Source organism: Gambusia affinis, linkage group LG10, assembly GCF_019740435.1.
Source record: "Gambusia affinis linkage group LG10, SWU_Gaff_1.0, whole genome shotgun sequence".
In the NCBI taxonomy this organism is placed as follows: domain Eukaryota; kingdom Metazoa; phylum Chordata; class Actinopteri; order Cyprinodontiformes; family Poeciliidae; genus Gambusia; species Gambusia affinis.
This window is the reverse complement of record NC_057877.1, coordinates 6,392,422-6,412,152: the sequence shown is the minus strand read 5'-3', so window position 1 is coordinate 6,412,152 and position 19,731 is coordinate 6,392,422. Positions and strand designations below refer to the sequence as shown.

Sequence of the window (19,731 nt, the reverse complement as noted above, 5' to 3'; positions counted from 1 at the left end):
GTTGGAAATATTCAATAAAGGATGTTACTAGTTTTTTGTTTTTGTTCTATATGTTTAAAGGGCTCAACCAACAGCCGGTCTCTGTCTTTGGAGCGCACCCCGCCTTTGGCCGTGCTTCATGTTGTGGAGGGTTTAGCGCTGGTTGTGCTCTGTAGCTGCCGACCAGCCACCCGCAAGTTAGCTGTTAATGTCTTAAAGGAGGTCCGTGCTCTGCACACAGCACTGGGAATCGGCAAGGTAACAAGTTCAGGCTCACAGTACCTTGCAGAAGTATTAATGGCACAAAAAAAATATCACGTTACATTACATTTTTTTCCTCCCCTTTTTTTGTGGGCTCTAGTGTCCCTTATTTGAAAGTAGGCTGACAGGAAAGGGGGAAGGAAAGGGGGGAAGACATGTGGCACATGTCGACGGGTCCGGGAATTGAACCCGCGACGGCCGCGTCGAGGACTCAAGGCCTCCAAACGTGGGTCGTGCTATCCCCTACGCCACCACAGCACGCCCGATTCATTCTTTTTCAAATATATTAAAGGGGGTGTTTTATGTAAAATTAACGTTCTTGAGATTTACTTCAAGAAAACCCCACCTGGAAAGTTGCCTTGATTGTCTCATGGATGTTTCAGAAATGCTTGAATCTCCCATGGCAACCATTTAGGTTGTTTAAGGGCTTCCTGATGAAATGTGCCGCCTATTTACCTAACGCTCTTACTTGGAGTTGCAGCCTCCCAGCTGAGCTCCCACATCCAGAACACCACTCCCCTGTCAGCTCCTCCAGACTAGTGGCAGCAGCAATTAGCAAACACCTGGTTGGACTGCTGGTCTCCTGAGCTTGTTATAAACTCCTTCTCAGACCATTGCTACTAAGAATTGTTGTAAATGACATAATGGAAGAGCATTGTCATAATGATGTGCTGTAGGCGGAGTGTCAGAAGGAGCAGGAACAAGAGAGAGAAGCCGATTTCAAGGTTTCAAATTGTGAATTTCTTTTGAGTCTTGTGTGACATATAAAGCATTTTTAAAACAACTAAAGGTAACATAAAGCTAACATAGTTACTTGATTGTGCTATGAAATAGCACTTTGTGCCTGGAAAGCTCACAATATGACCCCTTTAATAATAATACAAAATGTGAAGAGGAAAACAAATATTGCCCGTAAAATTTGAACATACTGCTCCCACTGCAATACATGGCAGAATCTGGACTTCTAGATCCTTTTCTGAAGAACAGACCGTGAAGTTAGTCATAATTGATCAAAGATACCTTCACAGAACAGCTGTGTTTACTCTGCCTTTATATTACATACAGAAGGAATCCTGTTTTATTTCCATCTGCGATTGCTGAAGGCATTTGGCTACACCTTTATTCTAGGATATCAGAGTAAAAGGTGATGAATATTATTGCCCAACACCCTTTTCAGGTTTTTCTTTGCAAAAATTTTGAAAAAATTTTTTTTACCCTGTCATTTCATAATTGTGCACTACTTTGTGTTGGTCTGGCAAATAAAAAAGGCAAAACGTGAAAAAGTTTCTGGGGCATTAATACTTTGGCAAAGGACTGTGCATTCTATGTTATTATAAATGGAAACCTGAATAGCTGTGTGCCTGCAGAGGAGTTCCTGAGTTTAATTAAGCTTCATTTGTTGTGTCCTAATCTCTGTAGGGGGATGAGGAACTGGCTATTGATGTAATGGACAGATTAAGTGCTTCTGTGTTGGAGAGCTTCATCCACCTAACCGGAGCTGACCAGGTATGACCGTTCCCCTCACTTCCGCACAACGAAACATCTTGTGAAACTCCGCTGATCTTCCCCTGCCCTTCCCTTCGCCACAGACCAACTTGCTGTATTGCCCCAGTGGGATCGAGCTTCAAACACTAGCAGAATGGAGTTCCTCTCCCATCAGCCACCAGTTCGATGTGGTCAGCCCGTCGCACATCTGGGTGTTTGCCCACGTTACGCAGGGCCAGGACCCCTGGGTCATCAGCTTCTCCAGCTACCTGCGGCAGGAGAACCTGCCCAAACATTGCCCCACCGCCCTCAACTATGCCTGGATGTTTGCCTATACCCGCCTTCAGCTGCTGTCTCCACAAGTTGACATAAAGTACGTTTTGTGTCCTGTTACCGCTTATGTTGTGACACACTCACTTCAAATAATAGTTGGTGAAGAAAGCAAATGAGGGAAAATAGGAGAGTTGCATCTCCCCATTTGATAACCTCAACTCAGACTAATCCAACCCGACGTTTTCTGTTTGTCCACCTCCAGTAGCCCCATCAATGCCAAAAAGGTGAACAGTCTGAACAGCAGCGATTCCTACGTTGGCCTTTGGAGAAACTACCTGATTCTTTGCTGCAGCTCCGCCTCTTCCTCCTCCTCAATGTGTTCCTCCTCATCCTCCACCTCCGGCTCCGTCCGCTGCTCCCCGCCTGAGACGCTGGCGTCTACGCCAGACAGCGGCTACAGTTACGATTCCAAGGTCGGACCAATGCGCTCGAACTAAGAAAGACAGTTCAGAATAAAGCATTGACTGTGCAGTAGCGACATTGTGACCAAAGTGAATGTCTGTGTGTGTGTCCACAGATTGTCGGGACTCCGTCCCCCTCCTCCCTCTTTAAACACATTGTTCCAATGATGCGCTCTGAGAGCATGGACATCACAGAGTCTTTGGTGTTGGGGCTTGGCAGGACCAACCCTGTTGCCTTCAGGTAAAAAATACAAGAAATGTTTGTAGCGCTACACTTCACACAGTAACCTCATATAGTCATATCTTCAAATTTTTTGATACTCTAATTATGCAACCAGTGGAGAAAATGGTAAAACTAACAATGTCTAATGATGTTTATACAACATTAATTGGAATTTATTGCGACACCTACATTTCAAAATCATTATTCTAAGAAATTTATCACGATAAATAACAAACAATATCATAAATCCACAACACTTATTGAAGTGTTCTCCAAAAGAGTATGAAAGATATTTATATTTGCAGACTATATTCCCTTTGCCTTCCATTCATCTATCTGCTCACCCCATCTAAGTGAAAATTTATTTCTATACTTAAAAAAAAAACGGATTAAAATGAACTCCACATATTTAAATTAGTAAAGAATAAAAAATTTAAATGACAAATATGTGGGAACCTGGATGTGCATTTTATAGTTTTTTTTTTTACACATTTACTGACATTTATTGACATGCATGTCTTCCATCCTTCAGAGAACTAATAGAGGAGCTGAACCCAATCATAAAAGAAGCTCTGGAAAGAAGACCAGAAGTAAGTGTGGCTCAGTGATAACTTTAAAAGCATTCAGTCAAACTTTGTTTTATTTATGTGACACTTGAATCGAATGGAAATGTTTCAATCTTTTTGCAGAACATGAAGCGACGCAGGCGTCGGGACATCCTCAGGGTCCAGCTGGTCCGGATATTTGAGTTACTCGCTGATGCTGGCATCATCAGCCACGTGTAAGTAACCCAAGCCGTTGAGACTTCTCCTCTCAGAAAGCCACTGTATGAACTCCAGGATGTTTTTTTGTTTTTTTTGGCGGGGGGGTTTCCAGATCCAGCGGAGGTTTGGACGGAGAGAGCCACTCTCTGAACAGCACGCTGCTGGAGTACGTGGACCTCACCAGGCAGCTGCTGGAGGCAGAAAACGACAAGGACTCCGACACGCTGAAGGACATCCGCTCTCACTTCAGCGCACTTGTGGCCAATATCATTCAGAATGTTCCAGGTAGGTTTAAACTACGCTCTTGACTGTCTAGTGAAATTTAAACAATAAAAAAAAAAAAGTTTCTCGATTTAATGTTTTGTTTGTATTTTTTTTGCAGTAAACCAGAGGAGAACCATCTTCCCTCAGCAGTCCCTTCGGCACAGTCTCTTCATGCTGTTTAGTCACTGGGCTGGACCCTTCAGCATCATGTTCACTCCTCTGGATCGCTATAGTGACAGAAATATGCAGATCAATCGCCATCAGTACTGTGCGCTGAAGGTAAGCGTTTAGTGATGCTGAGGTCGGCTTTAAACTCTTGCTCAGCCCGCTCTGAGAGCTAATTCCCGTTTTGTTGTTCAGGCCATGTCTGCCGTGTTGTGTTGCGGACCCGTAGCCGACAACGTCGGCCTGTCGTCTGATGGCTACCTCTACAAGTGGCTGGACAACATTTTGGATTCACAGGACAAGAAGGTGAGCGAAAATGTTGCTGGTAGTTGTGATGAACTCTAAAATAACCACTGATCCAGCTTTTCCTATTTAAATTCAAGAATATTTTTGCAAAAAACTGGTATGGTGCTTTTTGTATATTCAGAAGTCTACATACTCTCATATTGGCATGAAGGTCATATAAATTTTTTCCCCTAAAGGTTACGCTTCCAACCCCCATGGGATTCAAAAGCAAGAATTGGGTGCACAATTTATCATTTATTATGATAAATTATGGATTTTCTCTATTCCAAACATTAAACATTTTGACTCAAATGCATCTATACTTCACCGGAAATATTTGGTTAGACGTTTTGTAGAAATTTTAAATATTATACTATAACTGTGGCTGGATATTTTGGGCATTCTTCTCAGCAGAACTGGTAAATTTGATGGTTTGGTAGCTTAAGCACAGCTTTTAAGCAGGACATTTAATTGCATTATGATTCCAAAATCAGGTTTTATTTTTTATGAACACGCATTCTTACTGAACTGACCAAAACTGTCACCGTCTGGCGAAGCAAAAAGGGTTGGGATGTTGAGTAACCTCCAATAAATCTCTAAAAACAGGGCATCCTTAAAAAGCCTTACATTCATGTATCTAAAAATAAGGCCTTAAAATATCTCAAATTTATATATATAAAAAAGTTGACTTCTAATATGTTAATTGCAAGCCTTAAATTTTGTCTCGACACGACTGTTTAATCTCTCATATTCAATTTTCACACAAGACATTCAAAATTGCACCCCAGGTTCTTTTTTTTCAACTCTGTTGAAATTTCTGATCTATATCCACTTTGTTGAAGATAATTTTTTACTTTTATTATTATTATTATTTGTTTATTTATTTTTTATTTTATATAATATATTAAAGTCCCATTTTTGTACCTGAAGATGTGGCGTCGCGGTTGAAATATTTTCGTTTGCGGTCACCTTTAGGTCCACCAGCTGGGTTGCGAGGCCGTGATGTTGCTGCTGGAGCTCAACCCAGACCAGAGCAACCTCATGTTTTGGGCCGTGGACCGATGTTACACCGGCTCACGGCGCGTGGCTGCTGGCTGCTTCAAGGCCATCGCCAGCGTCTTTCATAACAGGTACTACGCATTAGCAGGATGAAGTTCAATTTCTTTTTTTTTACTGGGTTGTTTGTCCGTCAAGCAACTTTTTTTGTTTTCTTCCTTTTAGGGATTATCAGTTTGATACTGTGGTGCTGCTGAACCTGATTCTGTTCAAGGCAGCTGATTCTTCTAGGGAGATCTACGAGGTAGCCATGCAGCTGTTACAGGTCAGTCTGGTTCGTGTTCATTCAATGCTTCTGGTGGGAATTTTCCCTTCGACTTTTGAGACGTTCTCACCGCTGCGTGTGTGAAACAGATCCTGGAGCCAAAGCTTTTCCGTTATGCACACAAACTGGAGATCCAGCGAACAGATGGCATCTTGACTCCTCCCTCGCCGCTTCCACACCTGTACTCCGTGTCTTACTACCAGCTTTCAGAGGAGCTCGCCAGGACGTATCCGGAGCTCACTCTGCCTATTTTCTCAGGTGAGCTACTTAACAAAACGCTGCTTCTTGAGATCCTTGAAAATGCTTGAATTTCAACTAGGTGTTTTCAAGGAATGTGGAAAGTGTTGGATTTCTGTATAAAGTCTTTGAAATATTGAAACTGCACAGATTGGTAATAAAGTGCAATCTAATGTTTGATTAGAAGTCTAAATTTGGAAGATATTATTTACAGTTGAACCCAAAGACTTCACTGTCTGAAGTTAAACTTTTCTTACTTTAGCTTGTTTCTATTTGCTAAATGCCAGCAGAGCATTTTGTACATAATTTTTTTGCTTTATTTTTTTGAATATTCCTAATGAATTATTGATCTGCAGGGTTTCCCTCTCAGTGTAACTACCAGGCTTTACTTGTGCCCCCTCCAGGCTAAACATTGTTTATGTTTTCAAGTCATTTTTCAAAACTTTTAATCTTTCAACAACACATCATTATCAAGTGATATTTTCAAATTTCATGTCAATTTTAAACAATTTTTAACTCAAAAACGCGACGGGCCGCTGGATGAATCACTGCCCTTGCGTCCATCCATCAGACCCAGCAAGTTTTCTGGGGGAAACTTTGGATGTGTGTAATTGAAGTAAAGATTGTCTTATATTTTTAATATGTTTACCAATATTATTGAAATTGGGGCATATTTTTGTTAAATTTATGTCTTGTTCCCGGATCAGTCAGGTGTATAGGACGTGTGCAGGAGAGACATTTCAAAACATTGATTTTTGCTTTATTTTAGCTTACCTTGTCCCTGCTGTAGAAGGTTGAATATTCCACAAAAGCATTATTAATAACAGTAATAAATGGTATCGTACAGTAGTGAATTGAAACTGTCTTTTTTTAGTTTATATGTATTGTTTTATTTCTAAAAGTTTGAAAACTTACCTTGAAAATGCTTGAAAGGTGCTTCAGTTTAACCGTGGGAAAAGTGTACAAACACTAGAATGTGTCATTTCTGGATTTTTTTTAAATCATATTTTTGCTACCGTGTGACTGTCCAAATCGCAGAAGTCAGCCAGCGTATCCAAACAGCACATCCCGGTGGCCGTCAAGTCATGTTGCACTACCTCCTACCGTGGATGAACAACGTGGAGCTGGTGGAATTCAAGCCGACCACGAGGCGACCGGAGGACTGTGGCAGCGGCGAGGAAGAGGAGGATGGCCAAGAACAAGAGATCATGATGGTGAACAGTCGCCGCTGGCTCCGTGGAGAGGGGTGGGGATCTCCTCGTGCAACAACCATGGTGCTAAACAACCTCATGTTTATGACCGCTAAGGTGAGACAACTTCTTGGGTTCCCCTCCCCCGCCCCCCTGCTACGAATCCGACGTGCCGAGAATCCCAATCGATGTCTGTTTTTTGCAGTACGGAGATGAATTTGCCTGGTCGGAAATCGAGAACGTGTGGACGACGTTAGCAGACAGTTGGCCAAAGAACCTCAGAATCATTCTGCACTTCCTCATCAGTATATCCGGGGTCAGCAGTGACCCCAGCCTCTTGCCCTACGTAAGCCACAACACTTTGTTTGTTTGTTGTTGTTTTTTTCTTTCAAGAGAGGTGTGACATTTGTTTCTAACGTATTTCCCATGTCCTCAGGTGAAACGAGTGGTGGTTTACTTGGGCAGAGATAAAACTATGCAGCTGCTGGAGGAGTTGATGTGGGAACTTCAGCTGACTGAGCCCGTCAGCTCAGCTGTGACTCACATGGACAACCCCCCTTATTACCGCATCACCTCCAGTTACAAGATCCCCTCAGTGACCTCAGGTAACGGACCAGTAGAGACACACAAGTTCATTTTTTTACATTGGAGATGTAAATCAGGCTTTTAAGGTAAATTCTGATTCTGGATTTGATCATTTTTTTTCTTGATTAAGATTCATGGCCCGGACCTAAAATTTTGGCCGGGTCTAGCCAAAATTGTCTGCTTGATGGCTCGGGATTATGTGATGCATTTTTTAGCCTGCAGTGTGCACAGAGAAAACGTTACGAGAATGCTCAATATAAATATGTGTTAATATACTTGTTATAGTCTAAATAGAGGAAATAATAGTTTACTGCAAAGAAAGAAATTAAGGTGCTGAAGTTTATTATACTGTAACAAGCGCAGCACCTTGCACAGCCCCGCCCTCCTCTGCTCCTGTCAATCACACATCCCAGATGATTGGCCATTGACTCACCCTGCGGTTACAAGTGTTACAAAATCAAAACTGGGAGAACTTACACTGCTTACTGAAATTATAGGCTAAAACGAAAGAAGCAAAATCTTAATTAAAATAATATGTCGGGTTTACTTTGGACTTGGGCCTAACATACAAGTGAATTAGTCAGGTTTTGCTGGCTTTTCTAGGCCCGATCTAAATAAAAATGTTTTCAAAGGATTTAACTTTTCTAGTTTATCAACTGAAAATAATAGTATTCTTAGATTTGAGGATAAATTAATAGCAATTTTTTCCCCCTGGAATAATTGGCCAGTCACTGGTTGATTGATTGGTGCATCTGTAGGTCTATCAACTAAATGCTGTACTTTCAATGCCAGACAATGTTTTACTTGCCTTCTCCATCAGGAACTACCTCCAGCAGCAATACCATGGTGCCAGGAAGCGAGGGTCATCACGAGAGCAAGAGCAAAGACCCAAACATGGAGGACAGGTACCAACTTCTGCATAAAGTTTCTATTAAAAGCTGTTACGAGTTTTTTCTTTTCCCTGCATTTTGTCACTCCCTTGACCTCTTCTTTTTATTTTAAGCCTAGATTAGTTGGTCCTTGAAGCTAAAGTTGACAAATAGCCTTGAGTGGGACTGAGACCAAAGCTATTCTCTACTGTCCTAAAACAACAACTCTCAAAAATATTACGGCCATGTATTTTAGGAAGCTTTAAAATGAAGTCAGCATGTACCAACATCACGACAGCTTAGAACTTTCTAAGATGGCAGATGCGTAAACGTCTCTGATGATTTTGAAATCGAAGTTGTTTGAAAAGACGACAAACATCAGCGGAGTTAGATAAGTGTCACAATAAATGTCTAGTCTATGGCGCGATGCCTGGCAAGTATCAATGTTTCTGATTAAACTAGGCAAAACTGGAGTCCAGCAACCTGTTCTTTTTTGAGATTCTTCAGAACTTCTAATGTGTTTAAGTTACATATCGACAAGACGCACCTTTCCTCTCCAAGTGTTCGTTTCCCTTAAGATAAAAGTCTACTTTGGCCTTGTCTTCTGTCAAACTAGCTGTCAGCTTCAGTCTTCAGCCTCCAGGATCAAATAATCTGGAGTTATACTAAAAGCAGAGGACATCTTACTGCAGATTCTCAACTTTTTTTATGCATTTTCTGCAATTCAAAACTACCCCTTTAGGAATGCATAAATTCAGAAGAACATCTGAATTTATGCCTAAAGGCAATATGCAGTCTGAGATTTTTGTTTTACTAGCCCGTCTTCTCCCACAGTTACACACACCTGGATATTTACTCGGGTCTGAACAGCAACCTGAACCGCCAGCACCACCGCCTGGAATCTCGGTACAGCAGCAGCTCTGGTGGCTCCTATGAAGACGAGAAGAGTAAGCAGAGAACGTTCCCACACGCCTCCTCAGCATAGTGTAATTTTAATATAGTGTAAGACCATGTTTACTAATGTGCCTCCAGGTGACTCCATGCCACTTTATGCAAACTGGCGCTTGAAAGTAATGGATCACAACCAGCCGGAGCCTCTCCCGTTCCCCCCGACGGGAGGCTGCTGGGCTCCGTTAGTGGATTACCTACCAGAGACAAACACCCCCACTGTGCCGCTCCACAGGTTCCATGAAATACGATGCTTCGCCGCAGAAGTTCAGCGCTGGTTAAAGCTCACAGTCGTCCTCCTTTTTGTTTTTTGTTTTTTTTTGTGTTTCAGATGCAACATTGCAGTCATCCTGCTGACGGACCTCATAGTAGACCACGGGATCAAAGTGGAGTGGAGCGCATACCTGCACCTTTTGTTACATGCTCTGTTTATAGGTAACGTCCTCTGATGTTTCCCGCCTCGTCTCTGCTCGCGTTCAAGCCTCGTGGCGTCATTTCGTCGTCCCGTTCTTGTCCTCCAGGCTTTGATCACCAGCACCCAGAGGTCTATGAGCACTGCAAGCGTCTGCTGCTTCACCTGCTCGTTGTCCAGTCCGCAAACAGCCAGTCTGTGGCCATGGTGCTGCTGCGGAACAGAGACTACAACGATCCCCGGGTGCTGACGGTGAAACCAGCAACTCCAGAGTTCAACCTTACAGGTCAGTCCGGCCGTCAACCATCGGAAAGCAGGGCTGCAACTAACGGTTATTTCAGCAACCGATTATTGTGTACATTTTCTGGATGATTAATCGGATAAAAAAACAACAATAGCTACATTCTTCACTTAGCCACTCAAGCCTTGTTAATGCAATATTAGAAATGCATTAAGAGAAGGAAATAAACTTTTGTTAAAATAAGAAAATAATCATTTACTGCCTAAATGCAATAAAATAGCATTCTTTTAGTTTACACTTGATTATTTGTAGATTAATTGACAATTTTTTAGTATGTGCCTAGTATGCGATTTTGTCGCATATTTACGTAGAGAGAACGTTTTTTTACATTGAGTGCAAAATTTTTACACATTTTTTTAGAGTTTTCTCAATTACTGCCATGTTCTTTCAGCAAATGGCCTTTTCTTTTGCAGTTAATTAATTGATTACAATTAGTTGACGATTCTTTCAGTAATAGATTAATCACAATTAACCTCGATTAACCCGATGAATTGTTTCAGCCCTAATTAGAAGTAGATAGATATCAAAGTCAATGTTAAACAAAAGGCGTGTGAGCAGATTTTTAACCAGTATTGGGATCAACATTTAACCAAAACTTTCATTGTTCTCTTTTGTCACCCCAAACTTGGCCACTGGGCGGCAGCAAAGGTCTTTCCCATATGTGCTTTTGTTGAATGTTTTCACAGGAATGCAGGAGATTTTGCCAGATTTTCAGCCGTCACCGATGACAGACTCCGGCCTCAGCACCAGCTCCACATCCTCCAGCATAAGCCTCGGGGCGGGGAGCAGCACTTTGTCCCACCTCTCCCCCACGCTTCTCATCGAGGCTGATATTAATGCCGAACAGGACGACAAGGCTAAGGGCCTCATCGAGTTCATTACGTCAAGGTGAGGAAGATACGGCATAATTATTTGTGTTCATTGAAGTAGATTTTATATACATTCTCATGATGCAGCTCAGTTTGAGACAGTAGTTATAGCAACGCCGAGTGTTTTACTTAATTTTATAACAATTATGCTTTCATGCTTCCAGTGGTGTCTAAGAGGAGCCGATTTTTAGGTTCTGCATGGGTTTGAGTTTGGTTTGGTCTCATCTGTGTTTTGTTTTTTTTTCTGGTGTGCTACCTAAACCTGAGCAATTAATTTAGATAAATTATTAATTGCTTAATTAAAATGAGCTTGATCATTTCTATTCTGGTGATATTTTTTGTAGGAAAATTTTGTGTAGATTTCATTATCCATTTTATTTATTTTTTGCTTTGTTTTGTTCTTGGTTGTTGTGTTTTGTTATTTGATATTTCAGTTCCTGTGCGGAGTGTTCTTTTACAGATGCAAATTTTATTGATCTTTGAGAGGGCAAACTTACGTTACTATGCCATTATCAGCACATTATTTGCCAATGATCTCAAAACAACATTGTTGTTTATCGTCCAGCAAAATTTGCTATCGTGACAGGCCTGTTGGTAGCACCTGATCTTTGTTCACTCCCCCCGTGTAGAAAGCGAGGTCCACTCTGGAATCACGAAGACGTCTCTCCGAAGAACTCCAACATTAAGAGCGCCGACCAGCTAAGCGTTTTTGTCAGACACGTCGTCACAGTCTTCAAGCAGTCCCAGACAGGTCTGAACGGACGTCCACGGCTTCTCTTCTGTCGTTTTTGCCCGTTCTTCTGTCGACTTTGTGTTGGAGTTATCTGCATGTTACGCGCCTCTCTTCAGGTTTCCCTCTGGACTCCATGCTGAGCGAAGTAGCTCTGAGAACAGCTCTGTCCTGCTCTTCTCGACACTACGCCGGTCGCTCGTTCCAGATTTTCCGGGCGCTCAAACAGCCTCTGACTCCGGCCACGCTGTCTGACATTTTGTCTCGACTGGTGGAGACCATAGGAGACCCAGGAGAGGACGCCCAGGTCAGGATATTAAAACATTGGATCTTCCTGCTGCTCTGAATAAATTTAATCCATTATTAAAAGACAAAATGTAACTGGTTGTGGAAAAATGTCAAGCTGTCTGATCTGAACTGACTAAATATATGTTCATATTTTTCCAGGGTTTTGTCATCGAGCTCCTCCTGACATTAGAGTCAAGCATCGACACTTTAGCAGACATTGTCAAAAACTACGATCTCCTCTCTGCCTTAGCACAGTAAGTCTTCTCACAAATTCCCTCCTTAGTTTGGCATTGGTTATTTTTTTTTCTTCTTTTATTTTTGCACGATTAGACAAAATCTGTTGGAGGAGCAATATTGGATAAAATCAGCTTTTTTATTTTTTGCTTTTAATCATGTTATGTTATTCCCTCATCAAAATCATACCTGGAGTGTTGCTTTGATTCTTTCATGGGTGTTTGAGAAATCCTTTAATCTCCCACGGCAACCATTCAGCTGTGCAAAATGCCTGGTTACACCTGGTGCTGCCTTTGAGACGCAACTCTTGCTCAGAGCTGCAGTTTACAAGCTTCTGCCACACAGAGCAGCCTTGCTACCCGACTCTCACTCAGCTCCTTCAGACTAGCCAGCAGCAATTAGCAAACAGCTGGTGGAGCTGCACATTTGCTGAGCTCATTATATCTTCTACTTCTCAGTGAAGCACTGGTTAAAAAAATTGTAATATATATATATGTTATTTTGTTATATATATGTTGTATATATATGTTATATTAAAGGATTAACAGAGGAGTGTTGTGATGACTTTCTGAAGGCAGGAGTTTCAGAAAGCAGGAGTTTCTTAAAGAGAGATGCCCAATTTCAAGAAGTTAAATTATGAAGTGAAATTTATTTTAAGTTATATTTGATATATATAGCATTTTACAACAACTAAAAGTTGATTGCTCTATAAAATGGTACTATTTGATTGGAAAACGCTTAACCCTGCTCCTTTAAAAGTCCACACTGTTCTCTTTCTAGAAGCTCTGTCCGTGACCAATCGTTGGGAGCAAAGTTAGCCGCCAACAGGAAAAGCACAGGCCAGCTCAACCTCAACAGCGGCGGCCTGTTGCATTACGTCCACACTCGGAGCAACTCACTTCGCGCCAGCATCATCGGCGACCGGAAAGCGGACAGACGTCGAAGCAACACGCTGGACGTCGCAGACAGACTCAGCGATGACCCCTCCAACCTGCTGCGCACTAAGAGCCTGACGTCGCTGGGCGGGGGCGGGAGCCCGGGAGGCGAAGCCGTCCCACCGGTGGACCCCTCCAACCTGATGGCCACCGTCTTCTGGATCGCGGCCTCCCTGCTCGAGTCCGACTACGAGTTCGAGTACCTGCTGGCGCTGCGGCTGCTCAACAAGCTGCTGGGCCAGCTGCCTCTGGAGCGGGCGGACAGCAGAGAGCGGCTGGAGAACGTCCAGGGGAAGCTCAAGTGGTACAACTTCCCAGGGCTGCTGCAGCTCTTCCTCAAAGGCTTCACCTCCGCTTCCACGCAGGAACTCACCATCCACCTGCTCAGCAAGCTCATCAGCGTCTCCAGGCACACGCTGGTCGATGCTTCACAAGTAGCAGGTATGTCTGAGTGGTCTCATCTTAATCTCTGAGTGGTGGGGCTGTAAATAAGGAAACTCTGTTTCTGTTTGCTGTACTATTGTTACCACTTGATTCGACAGCAATCCTCTGATCATAGTGCTTTTCAAGTCCCTTCATAGCTGTTGGACAAACATTTCACAGAGAGTTGGAGCTGTAATCCTTTTCTACCCCTTTCACCTGCATGCACTGCCTTTTGTTGGCCTATCATTTAAGTCAGAGGTGTGTAACCCATTTGACCTATTGATTTAATTCATAAAATAATATTTAGGCACACAGCTGTTACCTTGAAGGTTTGTCTGCAGGCTGTGATGTTTGACATCTGGCTGTACTGTGGCAATCTGTTTAACATTTCAAGGCGGTGTATGCGACCTTGCTCTAATAATTTTCCTCCTCGGATTGATCCCAGGTTTCCCTCTGAACATCCTGTGCCTGCTGCCTCACCTCATTCAGCACTTCGACAGCCCCACTCCCTTCTGTAAGGAGACGGCTGATAAGATCGCCAAGGTGTGCGCGGAGGAGAAGTCGGCCACGCTCTCCAACCTGGCTCACATGATGAGCCTGTACAGCACACACAGCTATTCCCGCGACTGCACCAACTGGATCAACGTGGTCTGTCGCTACGTCCACGACGCCTTCGCAGAGAGAACCTTGAACCTGGTGACTTACCTGGCAGAGGTACGAGAGATGAACATCAGGCTTCTTTGTGTCAGTTCTGACTAGTAGACATGAGCTTTAATGATGAATGTTTGCATCTCAGCTGTTGGAGAAGGGCCTACCCAGCATGCAGCAGTCCTTGCTGCAAATCATCTACAGCCTCCTGAGTCACATTGATCTATCAGCAGCTCCTGTCAAACAGTTCAACCTTGACATCATGAAGATCATTGGCAAATATGTTCAGGTGAGTAAGTAACTTTGGAAACTTTGTCATCAATTGCTAGCTTTTTTTTTTTTTCTTTTCTTCCCCTTAACAGTAAGTTATGCTACTACGAGTAGAGATAGACCAGTCTAAATTTTGTATTTTGAGTTTTTGGAAAGATTCCACTCTCTGTTTTTACCCAGGCCCAGTTTTTATTTAAACATTTCAAATATTGTTTTCTGGGTTTCTCCTTTTACTAATTTTTTCTAGGAGGGGAAGATTGTATTGTGTGTGTGAGATCAGTTTCTCTAAAACAGAGCTTTACTGTTTAAAAAAAACAACAACAAAAAAACACCCAAAATGTCTACTTGTTGGCCTTTTAGACTGTTTTCCTGACCGTTATTAGTAAGACTTTAGTCTGAGTGTTAATTCTTTTCATAAAAAAATGTTGTGCAAACGTCATAGCAGACAGGTTAAACTATCAAAGAAGTAAAAAAGGCAGCTTTCTCGTCACTCATTTAGCCTTCCTCTTACCTTTTTAAGTTTTCAGATAAAATAAATAAAAAAAAAAAAACATCAAATCTTTGCAAAAAAGAAGATAAAATCTATTTTTCTATAAGGTGTTGATATTTGTGGAAAATTGTTTTTAAAAAAGAACGTTTTCAAACTACGTAATGACAGGAAAAAAGTATAAAATGTATGGTGCTGATACTTAATATCAATGTTGTGGAAATTCAACAGAATTATTCCATGTAAAACTCTTTAGCGTTTGCATTTATTAGCATTTTACCAAGTAAGTTTTAGTTTAATTGCTGATCTGACTTTGCTGTTCTTTCAGCAAATGGGCATTTTCTGCTGCAGGTAACAATTAATTGATTGCGAAATTATTCGACAATCACTTCAGTAATTGATTAATCACGATTAATTTGCTTAATCGTTTCAGCTCTGGTTTTTACTGGAGTGTACTTTCCTAAATGACATTGCAGTTCAAACGCACGGTGTTGTGTGTGAAAGAAAACTGGACTGATCTATAAACAGGAGAGCAGTTAACTCAGAAACACCTCATCTTTCAGGGTTACAGAGCATAGCGCGTTTTTATGGCCGCCTTCTACCGACCGTCTCAGGGGAGCCACACGGCTCCGTATCATCCGTGTCTCTGACAGCTCCACTGCCATTAGCGTCTTAAAGAAAGTTCTGAAAATGACTTAATAGGGGTTTGTATTTCCAGGAGGCTTGTGAGTATTTTAGCATGCCTTCCCATCAACCTCCTTGAAGGGTTTTTCTGGGTTGGTCATAGATCACGCAGTACGCAAATGATGCCATATTGTATTTCTGTTGGTAATGTTTTTTCTCTTCAGAGGAAAAATATGCATGAATTACAAGAAACGCTTTTACTGTTTGTTTTTTCACTACATCATGATAACGCCGTCTGCTTTTGCTACAGAGCCCGCACTGGAAAGAAGCCCAAAACATCCTGAAGATGGTTGTGTCTCGATCAGCCAGTCTGGTGGTTCCAGACGACGTGCAGCGTTCGTACAGCTCAGAGTCCTGCGGGTCACCAGAAATCGCCTTCACTCGCATATTCAACAACTCATCCAAGGAGCTGCCTGGAAAGACCCTGGACTTCCATTTTGACATCTCAGAGGTCCGACCTGCCGTTTTTAACCAACTTGCCTCCAAGCAGCTCACATTCTTAGCACTTTGTTGCTGAAACTTGTTTTCTGGCTCTAGACACCAATTATAGGCCACAAATATGGCGATCAGCGTACCGTTGCAGGGCGAAACGGAAAGGCGCAGGTGATTGCCGTGACGAGGAGCACCTCGTCAACGTCGTCTGGCTCCAACTCTAACGGTCTGGTGCAAGTGAGCTGGAAGAGGCCTCAGCTGTCGCAGGTAGTTTCTTTCAGTGGATACACATTACAAGAACGAATCATTCTGTGAGGCAGTAATCTGTACAACTTTTTTTTTTTTTTAAACGACAAGATGATTAATGAACTGACCTTCTCATGGGTCATCCTACTTTCCAGTATTCACTGTTAGCTCGGTTACCATTAAATGCTTTGAACTAGGTCTGCAACTAACTACTTATTTTGACACATTTTTGGCTCATTCATTGGATTTTTCATTTAACCACTTAAGTTTATTTTATACAATATTAAAAATATATTTAAAAATGCAAATAGACAATCTAATTCCCTTTTTTAAAATCGGAAAATAAATATGTTGTTGCATATTGCATTTGTACAGCTGTGGTTTAATTGCTACTCTTAAGATGGTGACCTTTTTTCGAATCTGTATTCCCAAGTTAATGATTAATCAATTAGTAAATTAGATGACGATTATCTCAATAAATAATTGACCTGATTAATCGTTTTGTCCCTACATCAGACTGCAGTCTTAGTTTATGTTCCCTGGAAGATAGCAACTTTCACCTTAACTCTGAGAATTCTAGGACCAGAATAAAGTCGTGGAGAGCTTACTAAGTATTTTGTTTTCTAATTTTTCATGTGTTTCTGTTACAGAGAAGAACCAGAGAAAGGCTGATGAATGTCCTGTCTTTATGTGGTCCAGAGTCCGGCATTCCCAAAAATCCATCTGTAAGACTGCTCTCCTTCTCTGTGGCCTCAGACAAAGTCTCATAAATCCTGCTGATTTAACTTGCGGCTTGGTCACTTTGGTGGAAGTTAACATTTTCAATTTTTTTATTTTAAGGGTGTAGAGATTTTGTATTGGACCGTCTGACAACATAAACCTTTTATTCTTGCAGGTGGTTTTCTCATCCAGTGAGGATCTGGACTCTGCGGACCAGCAGACCAGCCTCATCCCCACAGTGGAGGAGGTGGTCCGAGAGGAGGACGTTCAGGGCGAAGACACGGGCAGCGAGCAGCAGTTTGGTGTCTTTAAGGACTTTGACTTCTTGGACGTGGAGCTGGAGGATGCTGAGGTGGGTTTACGTTCAGAGCGTCTGATTACTGCAGATTCAGAAGCTAAACGTGGGTGGAAAATATTATTACTTTCAGTTGTTAGCCCTGCCATTGCTCTCTTCTTATCAGACTTGAATTAGTTGCGACAAATTAGCAAAATTGTTTTCCAGCAGTCTTAAGTCTACTAACATACATATTCTTTTTCCTCTCTTGCTACAAGGAGTTGCAGGTATGTCTCTAGGCCCAAAAGATAATTCATTCCTCCCCCGCCCCCCATCCTGCTGTTCTCCCTGTGTCGCCATCCAATTAAGTGCTGTTGGACGTTTTGACTTGAAGATTTTCCCTTGTGATTGTGGACATTTTTATAGCTTTAGATCTTAGCATGATGTTTCATCCCAAAAATGTGGAGAAAAACCTACGCCACCCACTCACGCATGTGACCTTTTGATGTTTTGATTTCAGTTGATTTTTTTTTTTCTTTTGAGACCTAGGGTGTTTTCACACCTGATAGTCCGGTAGTCTCGGTTTAAGTGGGGATTGGTTTTGCAACATCTCTCACGTTTTTAACTGGCGAGGTTCGTTTTTACACCCTTTGAATAAAGGGTGTGAAAGCCCCACCTCTTACCTTCGATGACGCTGCACCAAAAACCACTGAAGGAAACGATATGAAAACTTCAGAAGAAGACCGGCGCAATTTCCTTCTTCACAAAATATAAACAAAAATTAAGTTTTTATGGTTGTAGAATTTCTCTTTTGTCTTTGGTAAAATACTATTTCTGTGCTGGACTCGCATTTATTTTGGTTGTATTTACCCAGAATGCCTCGCGGTATAGTCCATTTCCTGCTTTTGGGGGCAGTCTCCAGTCCCTTTGCGTTCACATATGCATTTTAACCAGAGTCCACTTCAACCAAACCTAAACCTGGGTTTGTAGATGGACCAGAGTTCACCTTTTTTTTGGTTCACATCAGAGTTCAATTGCACGCTTACACCTCCCCAAACAAACCAAACTCTAGGCAAACAAACTAGAAGTACATTAAAAGGAACTGGTGTGAAAGCACCCTTCTTTTTTAATTTATTTTATTTTTTTTAGAACATTACGTGGTGAAATGTCGGTTTTGTGTCTTTATTATCTTTTAAATTATTATTACCCACATTCCAAACCTTCCCTTCTGCGCACTCCGTCTCACTGCTGTCGGCCTGCTTGTCCTGCAGGGGGAGAGCATGGACAACTTCAACTGGGGGGTGCGCCGCCGCTCCCTGGAGAGCATGGACAAGGGGGATACGCCGTCTTTGCAGGAGTGCCAGTACGCTGGCAGCACGCCGAGCCTCAACCTCACCAACCACGAGGACACGGATGAGTCGTCGGAGGAGGAGGTACTGAGCGCTAGCCAGATTCTCACCCGCTCCAGCCTTGTAAGTCTCACTCCGACCAGGGTCCGCACACACCCACCTCCACCTACCCAATCTACCGTGACCCCTCACACAGCCCGCTGGCATGGTGTGTGCGTGTGTGTGTATGCGCGCGCATACTAAGCTGGACCTGCTGCCTGCTTCTTTGCTGGTGGTGGTAGTTGCCCTCCTTTAAGTCTCAGCCCAGTCCTTTCACCTCTGGCTCAAAGTGAAATTGTGTACTTACAGTGTATTTACTTTACATTTGTAAAGTCAGTAGGAAGATATAGTATAGAAATGAGTTATCAGTAAGTACAGTGAGTTAATTTTTTCTTTGCACACTCTATTAAAGTATAAAATTGTAGTTTTTCCAAACCTGCATTGTCCGTTTTTGCCACTTTCTAACAATTCTCCAGCTTGTTTCTAACTCCTCTTCATTTTGCCTTGCAAGCTTAAATTGTAAGATAACAGAAATGCTTGAACTCATTCTGGAAAGGGTTTGTTCTCTCTCTTTCCTCCTCTGCTCCTCTTGATAATGCATAGTGAGAGAATGAGCTTTTGCCTTTTATTTGAACATGTGACTCCCAAAGAGACATAAGTCATCCAGTTTTTATGCTTGAGTGCAAGCAGCATTTACACCACCTTCAATAAGTATTCACGCCCCTTGAGGTTTTTTCACATTTTGTCATTAGGATTTAATTGGCAGACCAACAAGAAGTTGTGCAGAAGTGACAGTAGGGGTGTTTCATTGCAAAACTTTGTATTGCTATTGTGGCAACGATAGAAATGATGATTTAAAAAACCTTTCTTTTGTTGCTTTTTTTAGGTCACTGTGATGATAAGACGCAGCACTCTTAGCACCACAAACACAAATACTGCTTTTGAAAAACAGGCCCATTTGGAATAATCTTCTTTAGGATGTCATTTACTTAAAGAAGTTTGATTTATATCACTAAATTGCTCACAATAGCTGATTTTTTTTTGTTTTTTTTGTTCAAATTTACGTCTTTTTGTGGATAT

The 19,731-nt window shown here is 42.1% G+C and overlaps 1 protein-coding gene across 8 annotated transcripts in view; it reads left to right on the top strand.

Annotated features, from left to right (window-relative positions):
* Positions 1-19,731, top strand: part of LOC122838457 (protein furry homolog-like) — an 86,291-nt gene that overhangs the window by 39,937 nt on the left and 26,623 nt on the right. For 6 of the 8 annotated variants that reach the window (XM_044129119.1, XM_044129110.1, XM_044129115.1 and 3 more), the window contains 33 exons: positions 61-237; positions 1,660-1,746; positions 1,830-2,098; positions 2,261-2,471; positions 2,576-2,700; positions 3,215-3,272; positions 3,372-3,463; positions 3,559-3,731; positions 3,829-3,989; positions 4,071-4,181; positions 5,136-5,290; positions 5,382-5,481; positions 5,571-5,739; positions 6,757-7,025; positions 7,114-7,254; positions 7,345-7,513; positions 8,314-8,398; positions 9,197-9,309; positions 9,395-9,545; positions 9,642-9,745; positions 9,832-10,008; positions 10,710-10,911; positions 11,522-11,643; positions 11,742-11,929; positions 12,070-12,164; positions 12,925-13,520; positions 13,948-14,216; positions 14,299-14,439; positions 15,842-16,042; positions 16,129-16,290; positions 16,920-16,994; positions 17,165-17,341; positions 18,535-18,735. In XM_044129119.1, coding sequence (XP_043985054.1) covers positions 61-237; positions 1,660-1,746; positions 1,830-2,098; positions 2,261-2,471; positions 2,576-2,700; positions 3,215-3,272; positions 3,372-3,463; positions 3,559-3,731; positions 3,829-3,989; positions 4,071-4,181; positions 5,136-5,290; positions 5,382-5,481; positions 5,571-5,739; positions 6,757-7,025; positions 7,114-7,254; positions 7,345-7,513; positions 8,314-8,398; positions 9,197-9,309; positions 9,395-9,545; positions 9,642-9,745; positions 9,832-10,008; positions 10,710-10,911; positions 11,522-11,643; positions 11,742-11,929; positions 12,070-12,164; positions 12,925-13,520; positions 13,948-14,216; positions 14,299-14,439; positions 15,842-16,042; positions 16,129-16,290; positions 16,920-16,994; positions 17,165-17,341; positions 18,535-18,735 — 5,526 coding nt within the window. The remainder of the gene's footprint in view (positions 1-60; positions 238-1,659; positions 1,747-1,829; positions 2,099-2,260; positions 2,472-2,575; positions 2,701-3,214; positions 3,273-3,371; positions 3,464-3,558; positions 3,732-3,828; positions 3,990-4,070; positions 4,182-5,135; positions 5,291-5,381; positions 5,482-5,570; positions 5,740-6,756; positions 7,026-7,113; positions 7,255-7,344; positions 7,514-8,313; positions 8,399-9,196; positions 9,310-9,394; positions 9,546-9,641; positions 9,746-9,831; positions 10,009-10,709; positions 10,912-11,521; positions 11,644-11,741; positions 11,930-12,069; positions 12,165-12,924; positions 13,521-13,947; positions 14,217-14,298; positions 14,440-15,841; positions 16,043-16,128; positions 16,291-16,919; positions 16,995-17,164; positions 17,342-18,534; positions 18,736-19,731) is intronic. The other 2 variants (XM_044129112.1, XM_044129114.1) reach the window with 2 other exon arrangements.